General features: G+C 36.7%; 1 protein-coding gene across 1 annotated transcript in view; it reads left to right on the plus strand.

Annotated features, from left to right (window-relative positions):
- Positions 1–1,988: 1,988 nt before the first annotated feature.
- LOC115219050 (coiled-coil domain-containing protein R3HCC1L) overlaps positions 1,989–27,560 on the plus strand; it is a 48,644-nt gene continuing 23,072 nt past the window's right edge. The window contains exons 1-5 of the mRNA XM_036508751.1: positions 1,989–2,006; positions 5,686–5,798; positions 21,270–21,416; positions 24,040–24,222; positions 25,351–27,067. Coding sequence (XP_036364644.1) covers positions 21,409–21,416; positions 24,040–24,222; positions 25,351–27,067 — 1,908 coding nt within the window. The 5' untranslated portion in view covers positions 1,989–2,006; positions 5,686–5,798; positions 21,270–21,408. The remainder of the gene's footprint in view (positions 2,007–5,685; positions 5,799–21,269; positions 21,417–24,039; positions 24,223–25,350; positions 27,068–27,560) is intronic.

A 27,560-nucleotide genomic window follows, 5' to 3' on the forward strand; every position in this document is an offset into this window, starting at 1 on the left:
CATGTGTGTGTTAATTTGGTCAATAATATATATATATATATATATATAATATATATATATATATTATGTGTGTGTGTGTGCAGTTACCCGTCTGGTCGTGTACACCAAGGTATTGGCGTATCTGTTCATATATCGCAAATACAAATTCAATGCAGGTATGCTGTAACATTTCTGGGATTATAATTTTAAAAAAACCCATATTATTCTATTTAATCCTAATCCACTTAGGCAAGAATAGATAGATACCAAATCTCTGAATGTTCACTTCGATAGTCTGGCATCCTATCCAGGATATGATTATTCCTTTGCTCTGCTTCCAGCGACGAAACTTGAACTTGAAACTTAAATTCCAGCTCATTTACGCATTTAACGTTATTTACACACACAAGCATATGCACAGTTCTGTGTGTGTGTGTGATGTCTAGTTTTTACAGAACAGTCTTGTTTATCTTAATTTCATATCGATTGAATTTAATCAAATGAATTTTAACGCATCATCTTTGCAATTAGAAAAAAAGAGGGAAATTATACACGCACATATACATGTACAAATATACATACACCAACATTGTGTGTGTATGTACATGTGTCTATATATGTGTATGTTTACGTGTGCTTATATGCATATACACGTTTGTATGTGTATATATGCATCTATGTATGCGTGTGTGTATGTGTTAAGTGTCAGTTTACATGTCAGTCAATATCGATTTTTTTTAAAGATCTCAATGATTAATACATAATACTTTTTATTTTTATTATTTATTTATTTATTTATTATTTTTCTTTTTGCTGCTTGTTCGTCGTATGGTGCGCGAACCAAGGTAGAAACCAATGAATGAGAGCATGCACGCATTTTTGTGTGTATGTATTGATATGTCGTCTGGTTTATTGATTATTTCCGGGATGCATGGTGTTGAGTGTTTGTCTTTTAATTACCTCTCAACAAATCTATATTGCACGACGGAAGGATAGGTGCATTTGTTATCTTATTCGTGTTTAATTGTTCCCCAGAAACTGTGACGATGTTGTTGACCAAAGTGGAAGGCGTTGACTCCTCTTTAATTAAAATACAGTCACCGTTCCATACAACCTCGTTGTTTGTCATTATATCGTAATCGTTAATTTTCGTCACCATCGCAATTATTATCCAAGAAATCTTTACAAAAAATATCTGTATGGTTAGTCTCGCTAGTATATCGTTATTTATATATTTTTATTATACTGTGACATGGTATTTTGACGTAGTCAAATTTTAAAATGGACCAGAAGATCTATAAAATAATCTGTGTGGATTATCATGGTTATTTATAGTCATATTAAATATAACAGTTATCTTTAATTTTTTTATTCCAAAGGTAACTGTGACTGCCGTTTTTACGCAGTCAAATTTAAAATGGATCAACAAGGTCTATAACTGTCTCACACGCGCGCACGTACACGCACACACACACACACACGGACGGGCGGACAGAAAAAGAGAGAGAGAGACCTGATTTTTGTTAAATATACTGAAGAAGATTAATATTAAATTCTACGAGCACATCCTGCCCTTATGGTTCTCATATTGTTCGCTGTTTTACATATGAAAAGTAGATGATCGGAAACAAATTCTGTACTTGGAGCAGTTTGTTTCTTGAATTCCAGTCATAGGTTTTAAACTTTGTCTGTGGAAATGAAAAATGAGTAATAATGTATTGAATATCTACCAATCTATATATTTCAAGAACACAACTAATAGAAAATGCTGAACCAGAGTTTCTAGACAGACTCAGTCTCATTTATTGAGTAATGAATCAAGTGAACAAAACAGTTTTGTATGTTCACCCTCTCCACCACCATTTCTTGTCAAAGTAGTCAGGTGCAAATTGCAGTTTTGCTGTTGACAGTTTAGAAAGAACTGGTACAAGGAGATATTCAGACTTTGTTCCATTTGAAAACGACCCACCAGATTCCTACCTCATATATAGAGTGGTTAATTCATATTTCTGAAACAACCTGATCAGGTGAGTTTAATTATGTTACTCACATGCCAAGTTTGAGAAGCATTCTCTCTGGTCAATAGCTCCAGTCTGTGTCAATAGCTTTTGTCTAATTTAACAAAAACTTCACAAAGGTACTTGCTGTGTTTGCTGGTTTATTTTTTAAAATCATTTTAATTAAAAAAAAAAAAGCAGGCATAGTCTGATGATCATATTCACAATGCCATGAACTAACCTAAAGCTTGTTGAGTCGATAGATTCCATGAAGTGAATATTGATTTGTTCCCAAATATCAGTCTAGTTCTTATCAAAAATAGTAGAGAAAAGAGGAATACTCCAGACTCCAGACATGTCCTCCTACTGAGGTGCCCTTGAACTCTTGTGGCACAAAGCTAATAACTGTATTGATTTTTTTTTCTATACATGGCTTCATCAGAATAGGAAGGTAAGCACTGTCCTGTGATCTTTTTCACAGCACCTTCAAGGCTGGTGGAGGAAAAAAGAAAAAAACATAACGCCAAGTCTTGAGAAGGAAATTGGGTTAAATGGTAAATATTGCAGAAACCCTTCTGATGGACTCTACCTGTTCCTGGGTAGCAGACAATCCATTGCCTGGTTTAACATCACAATCTGGCCTTTAGGTGCTGAGTCAATTCTACTGCAAGCGGTAAGATCAGGTTTCAAGTTCAAGGATAGATATATTAATGTTTGTATTCTCACTGACCTGAGTACACCCCACTGGTGAATTGTGTTTGTTATTATCATTTATCAGCTAAAGGAAGGTGGTGTTCTCTGATGATGAAAAACAACAATCAGATATTCACGTTCAAATCTGCCCAAATGTATTAACAATAAATGGTTATGTTATTGTTTGAACTCTTACTGTTCTGCATGTACCTCATGAATTATTAACAATATTCAGTCATACAAGCTTCAAAAGGCAATTATTTGGGAAAAATTTAAATCTTAGTTTTGTAATTGGGTCTTGACTTAAGTCAGAAATGGTTTTTCTTCTGATTATCTGCCTCTGTCTCTTATCTCCCATTTTTAGTCTATGTTTTAGTTCAGGGGTGTCAAACTCATTTGATTTTGTGGGCTGGGTTGTTGCATAAACTAGATCTCTCAGGCCTGATAGGGATAATTGTTCATAAAATGACTTTAGTCACATTGTATGACAAAGTAAATAGATAAAGGCATCAATATACATCATGACAAGTTTATTTATAATAAAGAAAAGAAAGAATATGAGGTGTTAGTAGCAAAGTTTGTGTGCAGAGACATATGGGAATTGTTCATCCACATTGTATATTTTACAGTCCTTTAGTTAAGAGACCTTTGAATGAGTATGGAGACAGAAATTGTCCCAATGGATGCAATCAAGTTCTTGACAAGATTGATGCTTGATAAAAAAACTTGCAATGTTTTAGCTACAAAACAATTCAATATTGTTTATATTACTAGAATCCATTAAGATGAACACATGTAAAACTGAAGAAGGAAAAAAGAAACAATAAAAAATTTGGCTTTGTGAGGATACATAAAATGAAGAGAAATTGGTAGATTTTTAATAAATGAATTCATAAGCTTCTTTTCTATTTGTTGAAATAAAAGGTTTCCTAAAGTGCCCTCATTTGACCTAGTGAAATTGGTGTTAATCAAAATTCTAGCTAGGTTCTAACTCTGAACACATGCTAGCAATATCATTTGTATTGTCATCATCATCATCATTTTCATTGTTGTCATTTAATGGGCATCTCCATGCTGGCTTGGGTTGAACAGTTTGATCAAACCCAACAAGCTGGAAGACTGCATCATTATCTAATGTCTGGTTTGGCATGATTTCTACGACCAAATACCCATTCTAAAGTCAGTCTCTTTACACAGTGTACGAGGTGCTTTTTCTTCCTGTGACACTGGCACCAGTGAGGTTGTCAAGTAACTTTGCAAGACAAAGAAAAAGATTCCTTGACTGAGTTGAGTTGTAGAGAAGGTGGTTGCTTATGTCAGTGTATATTTTACTGAAAATATTTTATAATTAAAAAAGGATAATCATTTTTTTGTTTCTCTAAAATTGAGTTAGACACCAGATGTTTGACACTACTGCTTTAATTCACATGCACTTTTATCAAAACCTTGTTCTAAATCAACACATATGCATACATGTGCACACAGGCATGCATGCAAGCATGTGCACACACACACACACAAATTGGGTTGACTGGCAGAGTTACTCATGTCAAATAGAATGTGTTGCAATATTTGTCCTAGTTCTTTGTTCTCAAGGTTTAAAAAGATCTTCATCAAGGTCAGCTTTGTGTTTCATTCTTTTGAGGTGGGTCCAGTGCTGTTCTGGTCCTCTCTTCCTTCCACAGTCACATCCTGTATGCTGTACTGGATTAAGGGTGGGAAATCCAAGACAGTGCGTATCTGCTCACAACTACATGGGTACATCAAACCATTATCAAAAGCATGGGACCTGCTGATACCAAATTATCCTTGACTTTCAATGGCAGCCATAGTTTAGATATACATATAAACAGGTGCATACATGTTTCATTGTACACACTGTAACTCATCTAAAATCCAGGGATTTCTTAGTGAGAATCCTCTGTAATAAATTAAAATTAATCGAATTACTTGGAGCTGTGAAAATATTGGGAATAGAATGAAAGATACTTGAATATATAAAGGAAATCAGATTTGTAAGTCCTATATGTTGTTGAAATCTACTCAGTGTGTGTGATAGGTGTAGGCATAGGCGTGTGGTTAAGAAGCTTGCTTCCCAACCATGTGGTTTCAGGTTCAGTCCCACTGTGTATATCTTGGACAAGTATTGTCAACTATAACCACAGGCTGATTGAAGCCTTGTAAGTTGTTTTGATAGACAGAAACCGAAAGAAGCTCTCGGCCATATCACGTTGAAAGCACCAATTCTCATCCAATCACCAAAGTTAAGCAATGTCAAGCCTAGTGAGTACTTAGATGGGTGACCTCTTGAGAAACCTAAGCATAAAAGAAAATAAAAAATAAAAAAAGGCAGTGAGCTGACAGAAACATAGTGGTATTTCGTCTGCTGTTACGTTCTGAGTTCAAATTCCGCCAAGGTCAACTTTGCCTTTCATCCTTTTGAGGTCAATTAAATAAGTACCAGTTACACACTGGGGTCAATATAATCGACTTAATTCGTTTGTCTGTCCTTGTTTGTCCTCTCTGTGTTTAGCTCCTTGTGGGCAATAAAGAAATAAGAAACTGAAAGAAGCCTGTCATATGTATGTACATACGTATGTACATACATGTGAGTGTGTGAACTCTTGTCATGACATCATGTGATGGTTGTAAATGAGCATTAGCTTCACAGAAGCAGTGTCATTTATTTCCAGTCTTCCATGAAGACATATCGGGCCATGGGGAAATGTTAGCTTGCTTAGAATCTGTTGAGGTTTAATGGCAGGAAGGTCTTAACAAATTCTGTCTGACCTATACAAGCATGGAAAAGTAGATAACTATTTCTTTATTGCCCATAGGGGGCTAAACATAGAGGGGACAGACAAGGGGATTAAGTCGATTATATTGACCCCCAGAATGTAACGGCAGATGAAATAATGGAAAAGTAGATATTAAAATGATGATGATGATGTGTGTGTGTGTGTGTGTGTGTGTGTGTGTGTGTTTATTTATCTGTCTTTCTGTTTGTCTCTTGCAGTACAGCCTGGCTATTTACGTAGACAACCGTTATCTTTCTGAGTCTGATAGTAAGTTTGTATCCCTTGTGATTGAGGAGCTTACCAACTATGCCACAAATGCAGTGAAAGAGAGGTAAGACAAAGCTACAATTGTCTATATTTGTTGTTGTTCTTCTTGGACCACTTGTCAACTCTGATTCAGCAGACTAGATATCAGAACTGTTCCTTCTATAACCGTCCTGTCATATTCTTTGCCAGTCAGTATATTGAGATCTACATGAATCAATATGCCCTTCCTATTTTAAGATTGCTAGGTGTCTGATTTTAGGGAGATATAGTTTCTATTTGTAGCAGAACTGAACTATGCAGTGTCTTTCTCACCTTCCAAGTGGAAGTAAGGTGGTGAGCAAAATGTTCTGTGGTATTTCTTCCAGCTCTTTGTGTTCTCACATGTAATTCCACTGAGATCAACTTTGCCTTTCACCCTTTCAAGGTCGATAAAATATCATACCAATTGGGGTTAATGTAATCGACTTATCCCCTCCTGTAAAATTTCTGGTCTTGTGCCAAAACTCAAAACTTTCCAGAGGCGGGGTATATATGTAGGGCTGTAGGTCTTTGGGTCATACCTAATCATTTGACAGACTGCCTACATACCATAGTCTGCTTGATCAGAGCTGATTTGGGGTTACACACTTTGGGGTATCTTTTAAAATATTAGTGGACTTGATTAGATTGTTAAATAGCTTGATTATGGATAGGAAGCTGTAACCATGGACACAAACCACTGACCTGTAAGTCTCGAGGATAGCTCAACAGAAGGGCTATGCTACATATCACCCTGTACAACTAGATTCCAGACTAGCTGATATTGTCAAAGTCATTACAACTATACCTGAAGTGCCAATGTGCCTTTTCCTCCTCTTTATGGCTCTTTTACTGTTCAATTTTCTGTTTTTATTCTTTATCATGTATACTATGCATGTACATCTAGCTTTCATTGCTGTCTTTCTTCACATCACTTATTGTCGTTGTCTTTCTTCTCTTTTACTCTTTTCCAATAAATTGTAGTGTACCTGAGTACCATATACAACAAGCTCTTTATTATTATTATTATTATTATTATTATTGTTATTACTATTGTTATTATTATTGTTATTGTTGTTGTTATTGTTGTTGTTGTTGTTATTATTATAAGTTGGTGATCTGGCAGAATCATTAGCACACTGGGCAAAAAGCTTAGCGGCATTTCATCTGTTTTTACGCTCTGAGTTCAAATTCTGCTGAAGTTGACTTTTAGGATCAACCAAATAAGCACCAGTTATGAATTTAATTGACTTATCCCCTTCCTCAAAATTTCAAGCCTTCTGCCTTTAATAGAAAGGATTATTATTATTATTATTATTATTATTATTATTATTATTATTATTATCCCTGGCTTGGTGAAAGTGGAGGTATTGTTTTCAGTTGAGTTTGTTTGTTTGTCCATGGATAAGATATTTCAAGAGCCGCTGGATGGATTTGGACGAAACTTTCAGGAAAGTTTGGCCTCGTGATTGGCACGAACTGATTAGGTTTTGGGATTGATCAGGTACCAGACAAGGATTCTGGATTTTCTTTCAGTTTTTTTACTTAATTTTTGAGAGTGGTCAAGTTCATTTTTAGTATTCTCATTTGTGAGAATAGTCGAGTTATTTCAGATATTCTCATTTTAAAAATCATCTCTGGCTAATCAGTGAGAGGACATTGGTGTTGTCTTGGAAGTTTACACTCTCTGAATGCTCTTGTTATTATTATTATTATAAATAAGGCAGCAGACTGGCAGAATCATTAGCATGCCAGGCAATATGCTTAGCAGCATTTCATCCATCTTTATATTCTGAGTTCAAATTCCTCCAAGGTTGACTTTGCCTTTCATCCTTTTAGGGTTAATAGAATAAGTACCAATGAAACACTGGGGTTAATGTAATCAACTAGTCCTCTCCCCCAAAATTTCAGGCCTTGTGGCTTTAATAGAAAGGATTATTATGATTAATTAGCAGACTGTTAGCGCATCAGACAAAAAACATAGCTGTATTTTTTCCGACCCGTTATGTTCTGATTTCAAATTCCAACAAGATCAGCTTGCTTTGGGTCCTCTAAAATAAGTACCAGTCAAATACTAGAGGCAATGTAATCAACTAGCCCCCCCACCCCAATTTCAGGCCTTGTGCCTATAGTAGAAAGGATTATTATTATTTTCCTTCTTTCAGTTTTGTTTCTATTTCTTGCTGAGTGTCTTCCCAAAACACCTGGGGCAAAGAAGCTCACTGTATACATTGGTAAGCCATTAAAATAAACATACCAGATTGTTCATTCACAAAATCAAGTTATGTGATAGAAGAGAAAGGGAAAAAAGAAAGGAAAATAGAAAATTATTATTATTATGGAGATGTACTTGCATAGCAAGTGACCGGATCTGAGATTGTGCTGAAACAAAAACAATTGCAGCGTAGAAAGTGTTTATAAGCCATTTAAAAACACATAAAAACCGTTGGATTTACTTCAACATTTAAATTTAATTTGTCAAAATATTTTCATCGCTTTGAAACTGCGACCTGTTCACTGACAAAATTCCATGCTGCATTTCAAAGTGACAAAAATATTTTGACAGGTGCAGGAGTGGTTGTGTGGTAAGTAGCTTGCTTACCAACCACATCGTTCTGGGTTCAGTCCCACTGCGTGGTACCTTGGGCAAGTGTCTTCTACTATAGCCTTGGGCCGACCAAAGCCTTGTGAGTAGATTTGGTAGACAGAAACTGAAAGAAGCCTGTCGTATATATGTGTGTGTGTGTGTGTGTGTGTGTATCTGTGTTTGTCTCCCAACCATCGCTTGATAACTGATGCTGGTGTGTTTACGTCCCCGTAACTTAGCAGTTCGGCAAAAGAGACCAATAGAATAAGTACTAGGCTTACAAAGAATAAGTCCTGGGGTTGATTTGCTTGACTAAAGGCGGTTCTTCAGCATGGTCGCAGTTAAATGACTGAAACAAGTAAAAGAGTAAAAGATTAAATTTAAATGTTGAAGTGAATCTAACAGTTTTTGTGTGTTTTTAAATGGTTTATAAACATCTTCCATGCTGCAATTATAATTATTATGTATCATTTTATTTGAAAGCCAGAATGATAAGTTTTGTAAAGGTAGGCATTTACTTAATTGAATCTACCTTAGTATTTAATTACTAGCATTTACTCTTTTGACTATCGTGATAGGAAGCAACATCAAAAACCATGGCAGGATGTGAGCTTGGAATAGAAAACCTTAAAGCAGACACCCTAAAGCCTCTCCACTGTCTGAACCTAATTTATTCTTCGCTGTCTACTAATATTCATAGATCAAAGCAAAATATTGATTTCTTTTTGAGATACACAGCCAATATTTGTAGGAACAAAAGTATCGTCTACTGAATAGATTCCAGTATATTTATTTACTAATTAATAGTATTTATATTAATCCCTCATTCCCAGAGGAGCAATAATGTAAAATGTAAGGGAAAAATAAAAAAGTGCAAAATCAGTCCCTGAGGAATATGAACTTATATGAGAATATATGGAACTGGATATTGTAATATTATATGTTGTTCAGTCTAATAGTCTGCCATCTTTATGTCTCTACTACTCCACTGTCTTTGGAGTCTAGCATGATATTGATTTGATTTCTCACATTGGCTCAAAGCCACAAATGTTGTCAGATTAACCAAGGTGCCACACTATATGATGGAACCCTAAACCCCATAGTCACTGAATGAAATTCTTTGCCATTCAGCCGTACTTGTGCATCAAATGTAAGGGGAAGATAAAAAGAGCAAAATCAGTCCCTGACGAATATGAACTTATATGAAAATATATGGAACTGGATATTGTAATGTATGATGTTTAGGAAGGCGGCAATCTGACAGAAACGTTATCACACCGGTCGAAATGCTCCGCGATATTTCATCTGTCTTTACATTCTGAGTTCAAATTCTGCTGAGGTTGACTTTGTCTTTCATCCTTTCAGGGTCAGTAAATTAAGTACCAGTTGTGTACAAGGGTCAATCTAATTGACTGGCACCCTTCTCCAAAATTTTGGGCCTTATGCCTGGAGTAGAAAAGAATATATGATGTTTAGTCTGATAGTCTGCCATCTTTATGTTTGTACCACTTCACTGTCTTTGGAGTCTAGCACAATATTGATTTGATTTCTCACATTGGCTCAAGGCCATAAATGTTGTTTAATGTCAGATTAGCCAAGGTGCCACACAATGCGATGGAACCCTAAACCCCAGAGTTACTTAGTGAACTTCCTTGCCATTCAGCCATACCTGCACTTCAAATGTCGATGCTGATTTCTGACTCTGACACAAGATAATAAGTTTGTGGGGCAAGGCTTGGTTAGTTCCATTGACCCAGTGTATGGCTCATCCTTCCTGTTTCTTTTCATCTTATCGACCTTGTGTAAAATGAAAGACAGAATTGGCATTGGTGAAATTTGAATGGAGAACATAAAGTGATGCAATGAAATACTGTAGTGATTCTACCAATCTATTATTGCCCTAATCTAAATATTGATTGCAACAAGCCTGCCACATTTCCTAGCCCCCACCAGTCCTAACTTCCTAACTTGCACATATACATATGCAGATAGATGGTCATGTGTGTATATGTATACCTATATATGTATGTATGGGTTTGCATATATATATATATGTATAGATATATGTATTTATGTATATTTATATATGTTTATTTATATATGTATATGTTTATATATATATGTGTGTGTGTGTGTGTGTGTGTACATGTGTATTTATATATATGTACGAGCAAAACGCCCCCCTCCCGTCCAATGGACAGTGCTGAGTTGTCAAACGTTTAAACCAAATTTTCTCAAAACAACTTGTCTGATCGTCCCATAGGCCTCCCCTTTGAGAAACACTGATTTAACCTAAATTTGAGACACCAGCAAAAGGTGAAATAAAGATAGACTTTTTTTCTATTCTAAATAAAACGATTTTATTCACTCAAATATGCAACCGAAGAGTTTAAAGTACCAGTAATGATAAGGCTGTTGACTGGGAGAACACAAACATGATTTAAATAGTAAGCTTGGCACAAAAGAAATGTGCTTTTAAGCAGTACAAAAACAACAAAAAATGGAAGGTGCAGTTATGTAAAGGTTGACGGAAGAAAAGCAGGACAAAAACGGCTTTATTGATTGCATTCTCACCTGGAATCAATTTTTGTAATTTTTTCAAGACTTATACATGCCCTGACACTGTCGGTATCTACATATCAAATTTGAGTGCAATCGGATGGAGGTTGCCTGAGATCTAAGAAGACACAGGCAGACAGAACGGATTTTATATAAGAGATATGTATATAGATTAGAGAAGAACCACCATGTAGCAATTCAACAATGATATAATTACAATATATAAAAAAATTAAATATACTATAAAACATATACCTATATTTAAGTAAAGTACAAAATAATAAATAAATAGTATATAATGGCTATATTTAAACTGATAACAGTAAAATCAATTCAATTTAAATATAGTCACTCTTCAGGTCCAAGATAAAAACAATAAAATAATTAAATAAATAAATATACACATATTATCTTGTAAGAAAATATAAATATATATAAAAATACGTAATTTTTCAATAAAAATCGAACAAAATTCAATAATATATCTTATAATAAAAACACGAAATATCTTAACATATCTTCTGTTAACTAAATCTTTAAACTTAATACATAGGACTTACGTTTAAAATTCAGTTAAAATATTTTCTTCAATAAGATAAGTAACGTATTTCACCACTACTTTATTATTTCCCCTTCTTCCTAGCTCTCCTGTGTGACCTTTCTGTCCGGCATTCGCCATGATAGATCGCTAGCCACTACACATTCTTTATTTTCTCCCCTTGTTTCTTTCTGTGTTCCTTTTTGTGGAAGAGTGTAGGCTCGAAACGTTAAAGACTTTTTTACATCCCGAGTGTTAAACTAATACATCTGTTTGTTGTCTAAACCACCTGTCTTTGTCTTTTGTTTTTTGTTTTTTTTTTGTGAATTCTCCCTATAAATATATATAACTTTGATAATAATAATAATAGAGGCAGATATGAAAGTATGCAGATATAGATTTTTATATAAACAATATTCTAATGCTAATATATACAGTTCTGTATGTTTATAATATATATATATATATATATATATATATATATATATATATATATATAAATATTTATGTAAACACAGATATGTACATGTATATCTGCTATGTATTTAGATATAGCAAACCTGATAATTAATTTTCCCATCTTTAAACACTGACTTTTGTGTAATGAAGTAGTGGTATGTAATATTTTTCTGGGTTCTCACAGACACTCTCCAGCTAACTGGACATCTCCCAATTAGCTTTTCCTCTATCAGTTTTAGTTATGTTTTATTGATTGTTGGCCTGTTAAACAACTGAGATCATTATCTTTTTTATTCAGTGTATTACTCTTGCATATGTACTGATGCATGCCTGCTTATTTATACTCATGTTTATGTGAGAACACACTTGCATGCTTACACATATCTCTGTTCAATAACCTTCTTGTTCTTTTATGGATGTTCCCTCTAGCTAGTAACATGCAGTTGTTATCGAACTGAAAACATTGACCATTCTAAACTTGCCAAGCTGTTCATATTTTCCAAAAATCTGTCTGTCCATTCATTGACCCTCATCAGCTGAGCAAACAACTTTTTATTTTTTTATGTGTGTATGTGTTTCTCTGTTTGGCAAAAGCCCCAATTGTTACACTTTTCATTCCAGCCAGCAATTGAATTTAGCATCATTCTACAAGTTCTACTTTTTATTAACGCTTGCTATAATCCTCATTGATTTCTTTGGAATTAGATTTCACCCTGTTCCTTTACTGGTTTCCATCAACTGTACTGTAGTTATGATGGGGTACCACCCTGAAGGCTGTAGTCCATGTAAATAATAGCCATTATTTGTAGGTTGACATCAGCATAGGAATTTGAACATGCAAAAAGCATAAAGGTTCATTAAATGAGGTAATGTGTGTGTGTGTGTTTATTTTTTTTGGGGTGGGGGTGAATATCTGTAGGGTCCTGAGATGGGAGTGGGAGATAAATCAAATTTAAAATTAGCTTTAACTCTTTTGTGACTATATTTCTAATGAGATACACTACCTGTGTGTTCCAATTGATTTTGGTAATTTAAAAAATATTCAAGAATTTGGAAGCATTTAGTAAAATCATATATATATATATAAACATATATATATATATATATATATATATCTTTTATCTTTTGCTTGTTTCAGTCATTTGACTGTGGCCATGCTGGATCACCGCCTTTAGTCGAGTAAATCGACCCCAGAACTTATTTTTTGTAAGCCTAGTACTTATTCTATTGGTCTCTTTTGCAAAACCGCTAAGTTACGGGGACGTAAACACACCGCCATCGGTTGTCAAGCAATGTTGGGGGGGGGGGCAAACACAGACACACAAACATATACACACATACATATATATACACATATATACAACAGGCTTCTTTCAGTTTCTGTCTACCAAATCCACTCACAAGTCTTTGGTTGGCCCGAGGCTATAGTAGAAGACACTTGCCCAATGTGCCACACAGTGGGAATGAACCCAGAACCATGTGGTTGGTAAGCAAGCTACTTACCACACAGCCACTCCTGTGCCTCATTTAACGGCCATGTTTTAGGTTAACATTATGGATCTCTAAGGATTTATGTATATAAATCTGGAGGGATTTTGTCAGTTTTACTCTTAATATTTATTTCCACGTGTATATCTTTTCCAGCTTAACCCTTTGAATACTAACCCACCTCTGTAATCTGGTTCTTTGATACAAAACCTCTTTTAAAGCCATCAAAAGTAATTAAGACCTTCCACCATTGTTTTATCTAAGAGCCTAAGTGCAGACATGGCTGTGTGGTAATAAGCTTGCTTCCCAACCACATGGTGCCGAGTTCCTCCCACTGTTTTGTACTTTGGGCAAGTGTCTTCTACTATGACCTCGAGTCAACCAAAGCTTTGTGAGTGGATCTGGTAAACTGAAAGAAGCCCATTGTATATATACATGAGTGTGTGTGTGTGTGTGTTTCACTACTGCTTAACAACTGGTGTTTCTGTGTTTACATCCCTGTGACTTAACAGTTTGGCAAAAGAAACCAATAGAATAAGTACCAGCTCAAAAACTAGGTAATAGAGTAAGTACTTGGTGGTGGTGGTGGGTGTCAATTAAAATTTCAAGGTGGTACTCCAGCATGGCTGCAAACTGAAACGAATAAAAGAAACCTTTTGCTATATTCCAAACACCAGGTTAATAGTCCAATCAAGTGAAGGAACCACTTCTACAGCAGCACTTCTCAAATGCTTTTTAGTTATTACCTTTTTCCTTTCACTAACACTTTTGCCTCCTTCCTTTTACTAACACTTTTTCAAAATCGCCCTGCTATGAGTCAACAAAATTAAATACACCACAAAATTTGTTACCAACAGTGTGATCACCATTAAAAGACTATCCGCACATAAGTCACATCGTTAATGTATAATATGGGATGTCAAAACAACATTTCTATTACTCATATTCATCATCATCATCATCATTGTTTAGCATCCGCTTTCCATGCTAGCATGGGTTGGACGGGTCAACTGGGGTCTGTGAAGCTGGAAGGCTTCGTCAGGCCCAGTCAGATCTGGCAGTGTTTCTACGGCTGGATGCCCTTCCTAACGCCAACCACTCCACGAGTGTAGTGGGTGTTTTTTACGTGCCACCTGCACAGGTGCCAGACAGAGCTGGCGAACGGCCACGAACGGACGGTGCTTTTACGTGTCACCGGCACGGGGGCCAGCCGAGGCTGGAAACGGACACGGACGGATGGTGCTTTTACGTGCCACCGACACGGGGCCAGACAGAGCTGGCAAACGGCCACGAACGGATGGTGCTTTTACGTGCCACCGACACGGGGCCAGACAGAGCTGGCAAACGGCCACGAACGGACGGTGCTTTTACGTGTCACCGGCACGGGGCCAGGCGAGAGGAAATGATGTGTGTGTCACATCATTTTCATTGCCATGTTACAGACCAGCTAAATGCCATTCTGAGCAAAGACAATCTCTCTCAGGAAACCGGTACAGACCTAGTATCACTAGATCCTGCTTCTCAAACTTTTTTAATTATTACCTCCTAACGTTTTTTCAACACCATGCTTCGATTCAATAAAATTGAATACACAACAAAGAATTGCTGCCAACTTGATCACCACTAAAAAAATTCCACTGGTACAGAAGTTATTTAATCAATATACCATATTTTCCAGCACACAAGTTGACATAGCACATGGTGTAAACATGTAGTGTAAACATTCAAAGATTATCTTTTCAAATCTGGCAGCATTTCACTTGGAATTTTTGGTCCTTCAAAGTTATTTTGATGTATATGTTGACCTACCTTCTTTTGGCTGTGAATTTTGGTCTGAAAAATTCAATTTGTATGCTGTAAAATATGGTATTACAGAATATCCAAACAAGATTTTGGGAACTAAATATAACCATATGATTAGCATACAGATTGAAGAGACTGAAGAATATTTTTGAAAATTAGGGCAGTTAAAAGTAGTTATTTGCTGCTCCTTCCCTCACTGTTCACTTTGTTTCCAGCTCACATACAAAATCTCTCCCCCACCCCCAGGTGGTGGCAGTAATGCCCACTTTGAGAAGCTTTACTTGACATGATCTCTTCTGCTGCTAGAACTAGCAGACAGATACTCTCCATTTCACACCTAACTGTTTTTCAAAAACAAGGACACAATGGTAATGTTATCCTGGCACATGAAAAAGATATGATGGTCATGACTGGAATGTCCTTGATCATAAGTCTTGTTTACTTAATCAAGGCTGACCTGTAACTACTTATTGAAAAAGTTATTCCTGATTCCAAATTCTTGAATATTTTCATGATTAATTGGAGCATACAAGCCATGTATTTCATTGGAAGGATAATGTTCCTTTATTCTTTTCAAATGTTTTATTTATTTCTCGTTCCTCAAATTCTGGACTCATACATTTTACGTCCCTTTTTTCAGTATTTCTGTGGCTGAAATGTTTTTTGAAAGCATAGTTGTGCAGTTGAGAAATCTTACTGTGTGGCACCTTGGGCAATTGTCATCTACTATAACCCAGGCCAACCAATGCCTTGTGAGTGAGTTTGGAAGATGGAGACTGTGTGGAATCCTATCATGTGTGTGTGTGTATGCATGTCTTTTTCTTAGACTCCACAGTGCTTGACAGCTGGTGTTCATTTCAGTTCTATATTTAAGAGGTGAGGAATTATGTACATTATTTACATTTGATGGATATTTGTCCTCATCTTGTTTGTTACTAACACAACATTTTGGCTGATTATACCCTCCAGTCTTCATCAGGTGTCTTAGGGAAATTTAAAACCTGGGTTCTCATTCCTAAGGTATTTTTCGATGTTATTATTATTAATATTATTATTCAGGTCACTGCTTGGAATCAAACTCAGAATTTTGTGGTTAGTAGCCCGTACTCTTAACCCCTATGCCATATGCCACTCTTAACTACAACGCCATATGCCACCCCCTCAAAATAAGGGTAGATGAACATTGCATAGCTGTGACACGAGGAGATATTGATAAATCGGGTATAGCTGATCACGTATGGAAAAATGGCGACCACCTCCCCCTGTGGGATGAAGTTAAAATAATAGGCAGAGAATACCACAGGAAAATAAGAAAACTAAAAGAAGCAGCACATATGATAGAACACAACAACCTCCTAAGCAGACCAAGTCCAGATATGAGTAGCATATGGGAACCAGTATTAAGGAAGGATAGGAAAATATTAGATTTATAGGCCCTAAAATTCACTCCATTATTGCCCATGAGCATATGGCATAGTGGTTAAAAGTGCAGGCTACTAACCCTAAGATTCCAAGTACAGTTCCAGGCAGTGACCTGAATAATAATAATAACACCCAGATTTGAAATTTCCCCAAGACACCTCATATAAGTCCAAACGTTGTGTTAATAACAAACAAGATGAGGACGAATATCCGTCAAATGTAAATAATGTAAATTATGGTGTTCATTTGTGTATGTCCTTGTAACTTAGAAGTTTAGAAGTTCAGTTTAAAAGTAAAGCTTCTCAAAGTGGGCATTACTGCCACCACCTGGGGGTGGGGGAGGGATTTTGTATGTGAGCTGAAGACAAAGGGAATATTGAGTGAAGGAGCAGCAAATACCATCTTTTAACTGCCCTAATTTTCAAAAATATTCTTCAGTCTCTTCAGTCTGTATGCCAATCATGTGGTTATATTTAGTTCCCAAAATCTTGTTTAGATATTCTGTAATACCATATTTTACAGCATAGAAATACAATTTTTCAGACCAAAGAAGACTGATAGGATAAGTACCAAACTTAAAAAGAAATAAAATTTGTTTGACTAAAACCGTTCAAGGTGATGCTCCAGCATGGCTGCAGTTCAATGACTGAAGCAAATAGAAGAATTAAAAGAATATTCATGTAATATCTTTTATCATTGGATGCCTGTCTCCCCACCAGCTGTGAAATAGGAAGTGCATTCTGGTTTCATTAGTCAGTTCAAACTGAATGAAAGTATGCAAGTAGAGACAGTTGCATCTGCTTCATTCAGGAGCACAACCAGCACAATCACATGTTAAGATTATAACTTTTCATCTGGTTGTTAATTTTACCCTACACACTGGTACAGCATGACTGTGTGGTTAAGGAGTTCATATCCCATCCACATGGTTTTGAGTTCCGTCCCACTGCATGGCATTTTAGGCAAGAGTTTTCTACTAAAGCTCTGTGCTGACCAAAGCCTTGTGAATAAATTTAGTAGACAACCACTGAAAGATCTTCGTCATATATATATATATATATATATATTTAGCAATTAAGGACAACTACTTAATAAGGAAAACTTAACAAGAAATTGTCAGGTAGATAGCGTGAAAACCTCATAAGAGAAAAAATTTCGAAAATAATTATTTCTTATTGAACATATTAATTTATATATAGAGGGCATTATACATACATGCCAGATGGCATTATACATACATGCCACACGCTAAGAGGGACAATTAGTCATTTCTACCAAAAATATTACTAATCCCACCGAATGCAATTTTTCAAAGTAAGACATTTAAAAAATATAGACCTGTATCACCGTGATTTCATACTTACGTATGAATACGTATGAATACGTAAGTATGAAATCACGGTGATACAGGTCTATATTTTTTAAATGTCTTACTTTGAAAAATTGCATTCGGTGGGATTAGTAATATTTTTGGTAGAAATGACTAATTGTCCCTCTTAGCGTGTGGCATGTATGTATAATGCCATCTGGCATGTATGTATAATGCCCTCTATATATAAATATATATATATATATAGGTGCTGGAGTGGCTGTGTAGTAAGAAGCTTACTTACCAACCACATCATTCTGGGTTTAGTCCCATTGTGTGGCACCTTGGGCAAATGTCTTCTACTATAGCCTCGAGCTGACTAAAGCCTTGTGAGTGGATTTGGTAGATGGAAACTGAAAGAAGCCCATTATATATATATATATATATATATATATATATATATATTATATATATATATATATGTATATATGTGTGTGTGTATGTGTTTGTGTGTCTGTGTTGGTCCTCCCACCATCGCTTGACAACTGGTGTTGGTGTGTTTACATCCTCATAACTTAGCAGTTCAGCAAAAGAGACCAATAATATAAGTACTAGGCTTACAAAGAATAAGTCCTGAGGTTGATTTGCTCAACTAAAGGTAGTGCTCCAGCATGACTGCATTTTGCACATGTACATGATTTGTTTTTGATTTTGTTAACTACACAGTATAGTAGGGTCAGTTGGGTATCACCTGAGAGAAACAGCACTGTGATGCAATTCACTCTGCCAGAAATTTGGAAACAACATGCTGTACTGCTTGGCATTTGCACTAGGGTCTCCAGTATGAACATTTCAGAGTGTTTGGGTATCAATCTGAGGCCATGTACTGAGAGTAGTAAAAATCAAACATCCAGTCAACATCATGGTGTTTGGAGTCGTCACTAGTGATGGTGACATCATGTCTCCATTCATCTTCCCACACAACCTTGGACTCAACATGGAGGCCTAGATCAAGTGCCTGAAGTAGTATTATGTGTAGGGTGCAGTTGAGTGAGAGACCAAAAAAAACCTCCTTATAACACCAAAGATGAACTGAAGGCAAGGATTATGGCAGCATTCACCAACTTAAATAAAGAGCCTGTCCAGAAGAGTTGCAGAAGATTCCAAAGTTATCTGAAAGCCACGGTTGAAACCAATGGTGATTTTATTGAATAAACTTACTCTTTAGTATTTCAAGATATTTTTATGTAATTTTGGTAAATATATCTGTAAAAATGAAATGTCAGTGTTATTTTCATTTTTGTGTAATTTAGATGACAATATATTCACCGCACTCTGTGTGTGTATTTATATATATATATATGCCCATATGTGTGTGTGTGTGTTTGCCTCCTTGCCTCAGCATCACCTGAAAGGTATAAATGAGTGTCACTATCATTCAAGCAATGTCATTCATTTCCAGTTTCCCATGAAAATATGTCTGCGAACAGCTGAGGATCAATAATAGGAAGGGCATCCAGTCATAGAAAGTCTACCCAACTTAGACAAGCATGGAAATGTGAATGTTAGACTGATGATGATGGTGGTGGTGGCGGTGGTGACGATGATGATCCTTCCTCGGCAAGTTGACTTCTTGTGGGAAAGGTTATTAGCCTGAAAAAGAAGGCCACTGTGGTGTTTTGTACTCTGTTACAAAACAAAAATAACAACTCGTTAGGCATGGCTATAGGTTCAGGTGTGGCATTGTTCCGGGTTCAGTCCCTCTGCATGACACCTTGGACAAGTGTCTTCTATAGCCTCAGACAGACCAAAGCCTTGTGAGTGAATTTGGTAGACGGAAACTGAAAGAAGCCTGTCATATACATGTGTGTGTGTATGTTTGCATGTCTATGTTTCTCCCCCCCAACAATTGCTAGACAACTGATGCTGGTGTGTTTACGTCCCCGTAACTTACCAGTACAGCAAAAGAGACTGATAGAATAAGTACTAGACTTACAAAGAATAAGTTCTAGGGTTGATTCGTTTGACTAAAGGTGGTGCTCCAGCATGGCCTCAGTCAAATGACTGAAACAAATAAAAGAACAAAAAATAGATATTAGTGAATAAAAAAAGTGTAATTATATTAACAACTCATCTTCAACATTTAATACCTTTTAAGATTTGAACTTATGAACTTGTGGTTAGTAGTCCAGTGCCTCAACCTTCTCATCCATCATTTTACATTGTCATAATTTGTTGTGTTTTTTCTTGACATTTCCCATTTTTTCTATATTTTTTAAAACTTCAGTAGTTTCTTTTTTTAAACAGCTCATAAGATTTTTCTTTTAACTCTTATTGTTTATTATGTTTTTTAAACTTTTATTTTTTTAAACTCTTCCCCTCCTACTATTTCCTATTTACATATAAAGCTCATGTTGTTTTGCGTTCCCCATCAGTTGCAACCAATTTCTCAAACATGAGTATGTAAAACTCTGCTGTTTTTCATTTATTTCCCTCCTGTCAACTTTACCCCAAGAAGGACTGTCTGAAACGCCCTCCATAGCAATTTCACGATAATCTTTCTGTTGCTTTTTCCAAATGATACAAATCTTGCCAATGTAGACTGCTCTTGGTTTCCATGGATTTTATTTTATCTATTTTACTGGTATAATATATTATTGAACATATCTATAGATTTGCCCTTCCTCTTGCTGACCTTCATTTGTTTCCATGCAAGAGTATACACACACACAATATAATATAATATAATATAATATAATATAATATACATAGGAATGTAATATTGTATAATATATATATTCCAGCATGGAAAACAGACGTTAAATGATGATGATGATACATATATATATATATTATATATATATATATATTATATATATATATATTTATATTTATTTATTTATTTATTTACACCAGAGTAAGCACATGAATGTGAAACAAGCTGGAAAAAAATAGTACTTGAATACCAGAGGTAGAGTAATATGCTTTATTAATAAAGCTGCAAAGACATCACAAAAACTGTTACTCAGAGTTTCACATTCCCGTTTGTCAGACAGTTTTCCCGACAAACAGGAACATGAAACTCTGAGTAACAGTTTTTGTGATGTCTTTGTTAATAAAGTATATATATATAAACTAATATATAAATAATATATATTGAGATTAATAATTATGTGTGTGTGTGTGTGTGTGGTGTGTGTGTGTGTTTATGTGTATATATGATGTCTCTATAGACATAATATTTACATTAGTTTTCTCTTATGATATTGGCTACAACAATATGGATATGTTGTGTAGTACTTTTTATAGCAATGAAATGAAACCCTAGTAATTCATTTTTTTCTGTTTGCAGGGTCCTCTTGTTCCCTCCATTCAACAGTTATTATCGCCTGTTAATACACAAAACTGTCGAAGCTGATTTTGACCAGCTCCACAGTTTCTCAATTGGCTCCGATAATCAACGTCGTACTGTTGTTTGTCGTTCAGACGCCATGCTGCAGTAAGTCATTCAATTTCTTCTTTATTTCTTTACATATTGACTAATATTTTACCGTTTCTTGCTGAAATTCACCAACTCCACTCCTGGCATGTTTCTGCACCCTTTACTCTTTATGACTCTTTTACTATTCATTCCTCTGAATTTTTGTGTTTTATTCTTTGTACTGTGCATGTACTTTTTGGTTTTCATTGCTGCCTTTCTGTACTTAACTTATATATCTGCTTTCTGTCCCCTTTTTTTACCCCTTTCTGACAAACTGAAGTGCATCTGAACTCTGTGTACAATAAGCTCATTATGGTTTATGCATACACATATACATGCAAACAAACATACATGCATAAACACACATGCCTATATATATATGTGTGTGTGTGTGTGTATTTGAATGTAGGTAGGTCTTCTATTGTTCACTTTTGTGTTTATGTTTTGTGTATTCTCGAGGTATTGCTTAATGGGCTGCATGAAAATTTGAATATTTTGCAGTAACTTTGAAATTAAAATCCTTTTTCTCAAAACATCAAAAATTCTTCTCAGTTAGAACAAATATTGATTTCCGGCTAATGAAGGACTTTGATTTTACAATGTTGTTGTTGTTGTATCTTATAAGGTACTGTTTTGTATCCTACAGCCCCTATTTACAGCAGGGATGGACTGGATTATTCTAAGTATTGAGTGTCCTGATTGTGGACATTAAGTAATTTCTGTGTCTAAAATATGACCCACCAACATCTTGGCTGATCTGGTTGCCTGTTTGTTTGGTTGCTTCTGTTCTTTTTTTTTTATAAATATACAAAATCTTTGTTGCAGACATGTAAAACAAGAATAAAAAGCATAGCTGTCACTCACAAGTGAATGTGACCTGGTCACTTGTACCGTGCTGTTGTTCATTGTTTTCTGTTCTTATATACTCCTAAGCAGACACACTCTCAGCCTTTTGCTGTTGACTCAGCAGAACATTAAAAGTATGACAGCTGGGGTGGGGGGGAGAGAGGGCTGCACCAGTACTCAGTTGCTACTAATTTTTAGCTGAGTAGACTGGAGTGCATTGCTGAATGACTCAATGTGCTACCTGGTACAGGGAATGAACCCATGACTTTACAGTCATGAGTCTGACACCCTAACCACTAGGTCATTTGCCTTGACAACTGCTATATGCTTGCCATGGAATTTTCAAGCAGGATCACTAAGGTGGTTTCCCTGTTGCCCTTCCTTTGGATATTGTTTTAAAAGCTAAGTGCACCAGCCTGGGTACCTGAGCAAATACTGCAAAGTTTGTATGGCCAGTTCTCTAACAATTCTACCAATCCACCTTCTTGCACTGATAGTGTAATTTATTGAATCTCAGATGATGACAGACAAAGTTTGCCTTGAAGAGATTTGAAGTCAAAATGTAAAGGACTAAAGCAAATAATACAAGGCATTTTGTCCCAGTGCTATTATAGTTCTGCCTATTTGCTGCTGCTGACCATTATTGCAGTAGTGTTTTTATGTGTTGCTTAGTTTGGGTAATTTAGTGGCAAGTCCCAAATCCATTGAATTTGTCAGGATAGATTCAGGGAACTTGTTTGATGATAATATCAATTCAGTGTCTTTAATTACACTGTATTTCTAAGTTAATTAACTCATAGTTATGTTATGGAAGAAACTCCGAGTACAAACCCGCACTGCCTTGTGAGTGCTTTGGGAAAGAAAAAGGCTTTGGGAGTCAACCTCAACAGCAGATCAAGGAGTTGAGTCCCTCAGGTGGTCTGGTGCCCCTTTTTGATACCTTTCCTGGCAAGCAACTCCAGCCCTGTAAAGTAATCCACCTTGGACAAGGCCATTACAATGTAATGGCCTACAGCTTGCTGGTCACTGCGGCTGTTTTAGCCAACTGGACCACTGTGGTCAGACCTCCAAGTCTAAAGAGTGGGATCAGCTTGTGTGGACTGACTCTCACTTGAAAACCATTAACCACAGGCAGGAAGAAAAAGCCCTGCAGTGTCAGGGATCAGTTTGCATAGCCAACTAAGGACATGCTGCTCTTCCTCATGATCTTCAGACACAAAGAGACTGCCATCATATATGTAAAAAAAACAGAAAGAGAAAAATATAAATAAAAAGACAGGATGGTCATGGCTGGAATGCTTTTGACATAGGTCTGCTTAATCAGAGTTAACCTGTGGCTAAATAACCATTGAGCCAATTAACCTTTTAGCATTCAGATTATTCTGTCAAATGTAATGTTTATATATTCGCATTGTTTTGAATTAAGCATGCATTGTCTCTTAGCTTTGAGATTTCAATGATGTGATTACTCATTTTTAGATTGATATTATAGGGCAGGTGTGAGAGGCCTGATCTGGCCAGTTTGAAATGGATATGGCTGGTATAAATGCTAAAGGGTTAAAGAGACTCAGCTGTGTTATTTGACCTACTAGAAATAGCAAACAAATTTCCTTAAACTATTCTTGGTCATCTTTAAAATTAGGAAGGTCACAGCTGAAAAATATTTGATCATAGATCTGCAGCATCAGAACCGACTTGATGAGAAACAACAACCCGAACCGTACTCGAAATCTTTATTGAGTACAAAAAAAGAAACATTACCAAATATTGATGTTTTTCTTATTCCTCAATTTAGGAATGGTATCAGTGAACCAATATCATCTGCAGGAAGTCGTCCCCTTAGGGGACGTGGTCGAGGTCGTTTAATACATCCAGTTAACAGCAGTGTGTTTAACAAGGAACCATTGCCAGTTGTCTTAAAGAACCAGAAAGATGATGAGAAAATCAAATACTGTTCAGACTCCACAAATACATCAAGGTTAGACTTTTAAACTTTTTCCTTATGTTTGGAGATTTCCTCCACAAATATTTTACTTTTAATTTTCTTGAGTCCATATAATTACATTGCCTTATACGTATAAAACTATATATGCATATGTATGTATATGTAAATATATATGTGTGTGTGTGTGTGTGTGGCACCCATGCTGGTGGCATGTAAAAGCATCTATCACACTCTGAGAGTTGTTGGCATTAGGAAGGACATCCAGCCATAGAAACCATGACAGATCAGACTGGAGTCTGGTGCAACCTTCCAGCTTACCGGCCCTGGTCAAGCCGTCCAACCCATGCCAGCATAGACAACAGACACAATGCTAGTCTCAATGCGCTTTGCATCATTTTACCTTTCAAATGATGCCACACTGCTGTCCAAGCAAGCAGGTCAAATTCTCCCTGGTCAGAAGGCCAGTCTGTAACATTTACAGCTGAGTGGACTGGAGCAATGTGAAATGAAATGTTTTGCTCAAGGATACAAAGTGCTGCTCAGTCCGGAAATCAAACTAACAATCCAGTGATTGTGAGTACAACACCTAACCACTAGATTGATATATATATATATTTATGAAAAGGTAAAAACCCCCTTCGGTCATCAGTGAGTTTGCATCTAGAACATTCTTCTCTGAGATTCAAGTCCAGGCATGGCTGTTTATAGAAGACCAGCAGTCACCCATGCATACCAGCCTCCCCTCTCCATGTCACTGATGTTATCCAAGGGAAAGGCAAAGGGGCCAATACAGCTTGGCACCAGTGAAGTCACAACTTATTTCTCCAGCTGAGTGAACTGGAGCAACATGGAATAAAGTGCCTTGCTCAAGAACACAACACACAGCCCAGTCTAGGAATTAAACTCACTACCTCATGATTGTGAGCCTGATGCTCTAACCACAGCCATGCGCCTGAGGCATAGAACTTGCGTTAAACAGTTTTTCAACTTATTTTCTGCTGATTCACTTTCCTCTTTCTTTCGTTTTTTTCTTTCTTTATTACTTTATATACTTTGTGGATGACAATATGTCCATTTAGATGTGAATCCAGTAATTATGATGTTGATGACTACGTTAAAACGCTTTTTATTTATTTTTTTCCCGTCTGTTGCTTGTTGTAGAGCAAAGCAGAAAAAGCCTGAACAGCAGCTCTATATACCAAGACCTCGTCGTATAAAACAGCAGCTTTACCAGGATACTGACAACTATCAACAGCAGCAACAGCAGCAGCAACAGCAGCAGCTGCAGTACTCTACTGAGGAGGAAGATGATATACGAAGTGGTCAAGCTCCCTACCAACATGAACTGTCATCAAGTCTATGCAACACTGGCCAGTCGTCACTGCCTGCTCGTAAAAACACTTCCAAAAACGGATGTAACCTGAAAAAAAATCGGCGTGAAGTGGAAATCTATGTGCCACGTGCCAAGCGCCAAATGCAGTTACAGAGTGGAGGAGGAGGTTTTGACGTCAGTTCAAAGAGCATTCCTCCTGCAGACTGTCGGGAACCCACCTCACCTTTAGACAGGATATCGAAAGATTACGACATAGAATCTTTGTCAGTGAATAATAGTAATAATATTAATAATATGAATAGATCTGCAAGATGCCAGGATGCTGGTTGTGATATATATTTTCAGTTATCAAGATCACATCATGGTTTAGAAGGGTTTTCTCCTGGAATTAAGGACACTAACTCAGGAGTTCCTTGTAATTTTTCCAATAACGTTTCTCATAAGAGTGGCAAAGGTAAACGTTATGAATATCATTGTAATTCCTCATCAGCAGATTTTGGCTATTCAGATAAAGACTCGCTGTCACCTTTGTCGTTGAAATCTCAATCGGTTGCTGGCAACCACGACAGAGAAAGCAGTTCATTCCACAGACCTGCTGCTGGTGCTGCTGCTGTTGCTATCCAAAGAACTCGATCTCCTGAAACAAGAGCCATTATCAACAAAGTGTCGCGTAGGGATGGCATTAGCCAAGAAACTTCGAATCACAATCACAGCACTTCAATGTCTGCTCGAAAATACTCAAAAGAAGTTTCCCCAACACCCAACACTCTACAGAATACAAAAACCGATCTGTCGAGTGCGTTTTCTCCAGAATCTACGTGTGATTCTGACTCTGACATCAAATTGCCGAATGCGTTGTTTGTCCCCAGTAAAGACAATACACCTCTTGAGCCGTTCACCTTGGCTCAAGGAGATGAAGACCATCGGTCATCTGCTGGAAAAACTGTTCCAAATCAATGGAATGAGAGTTCAGCTAGTGTGACAAGGGAGAGAACTCTGCCGAACGCAAATTCTCTAAGCACAAAACAACATTCTGACTCGACGAACTCTGAAAATGTCCATGCTCCTTCATGTGACCAAACAGAATCGGAAGAAAGTTCAGAAACAGAAGCAGACCTTTCTCAATCTCACCTAGAAAATATGAACAGTTCACAGCATGACTGTAATTCTTCTAAAACTAGCATAAATGAAAGTTATAGCAATGCTTGTGAGCTTTCTACAACTGATCAACAACAGGAGTCAGAACTATCTTGCTCAACAAACTGTGATTGTACTGGTTCAGGAGGTGAGAGCTCTTTGGACAGATCTTCTCCTTCTTCCTCAAAATTAGATCAGTGCGATGGTGATATGAATTCTAAATTCAAAAGCAGCACTAAGACCACAACTACACCTAGTAATGATTCGACTTGTTCGTCAGAGAGTACAGCCAAAACAGAGAAGTTTTCTCCACAGATGGCTACGTCTACAGCAGTTGTTGATGATGAGTCATGGGAGGCATTATATGATGACAATGGAGATTGTTTGGAACCTCAAGCTTTGGAAGAGGTAAGTTACATCTTTTAGTTGTTTCAGTCACTGAACTACAGCCATGCTGGAGCACTGCTTTGACAGGTTCAGTTGAGTAAATCAACCTCAGTACTCATCTTTTTAAGTCTGGTACTTATTCTATCAGTCTCTTTTGCTGAACTGCTAAGTTGTGGAGTTGTTAACAAACCAACACTGGTTATCAAGCAGTGGAATGGGCGGAACAGATACAGATACACATGACAGGCTTCTGTACAGGTTCTTATTTCTTTATTGCCCACAAGGGGTTAAACACAGAGGGGACAAACAAGGACAGACAAAGGGATTAAGTCGATTAGATCGACCGCAGTGTGTAACTGGTACTTAATTTATTGACCCCGAAAGGATGAAAGGCAAAGTCGACCTCGGCGGAATTTGAACTCAGAACGTAACGGCAGACGAAATACCGCTAAGCATTTCGCCCAGCATTCTAACGTTTCTGCCAGCTTGCCGCCTGTGTACAGTTTCTGTCAAC

This window comes from Octopus sinensis, linkage group LG14 (assembly GCF_006345805.1).
Source record: "Octopus sinensis linkage group LG14, ASM634580v1, whole genome shotgun sequence".
Taxonomy (NCBI): Eukaryota; Metazoa; Mollusca; class Cephalopoda; order Octopoda; family Octopodidae; genus Octopus; species Octopus sinensis.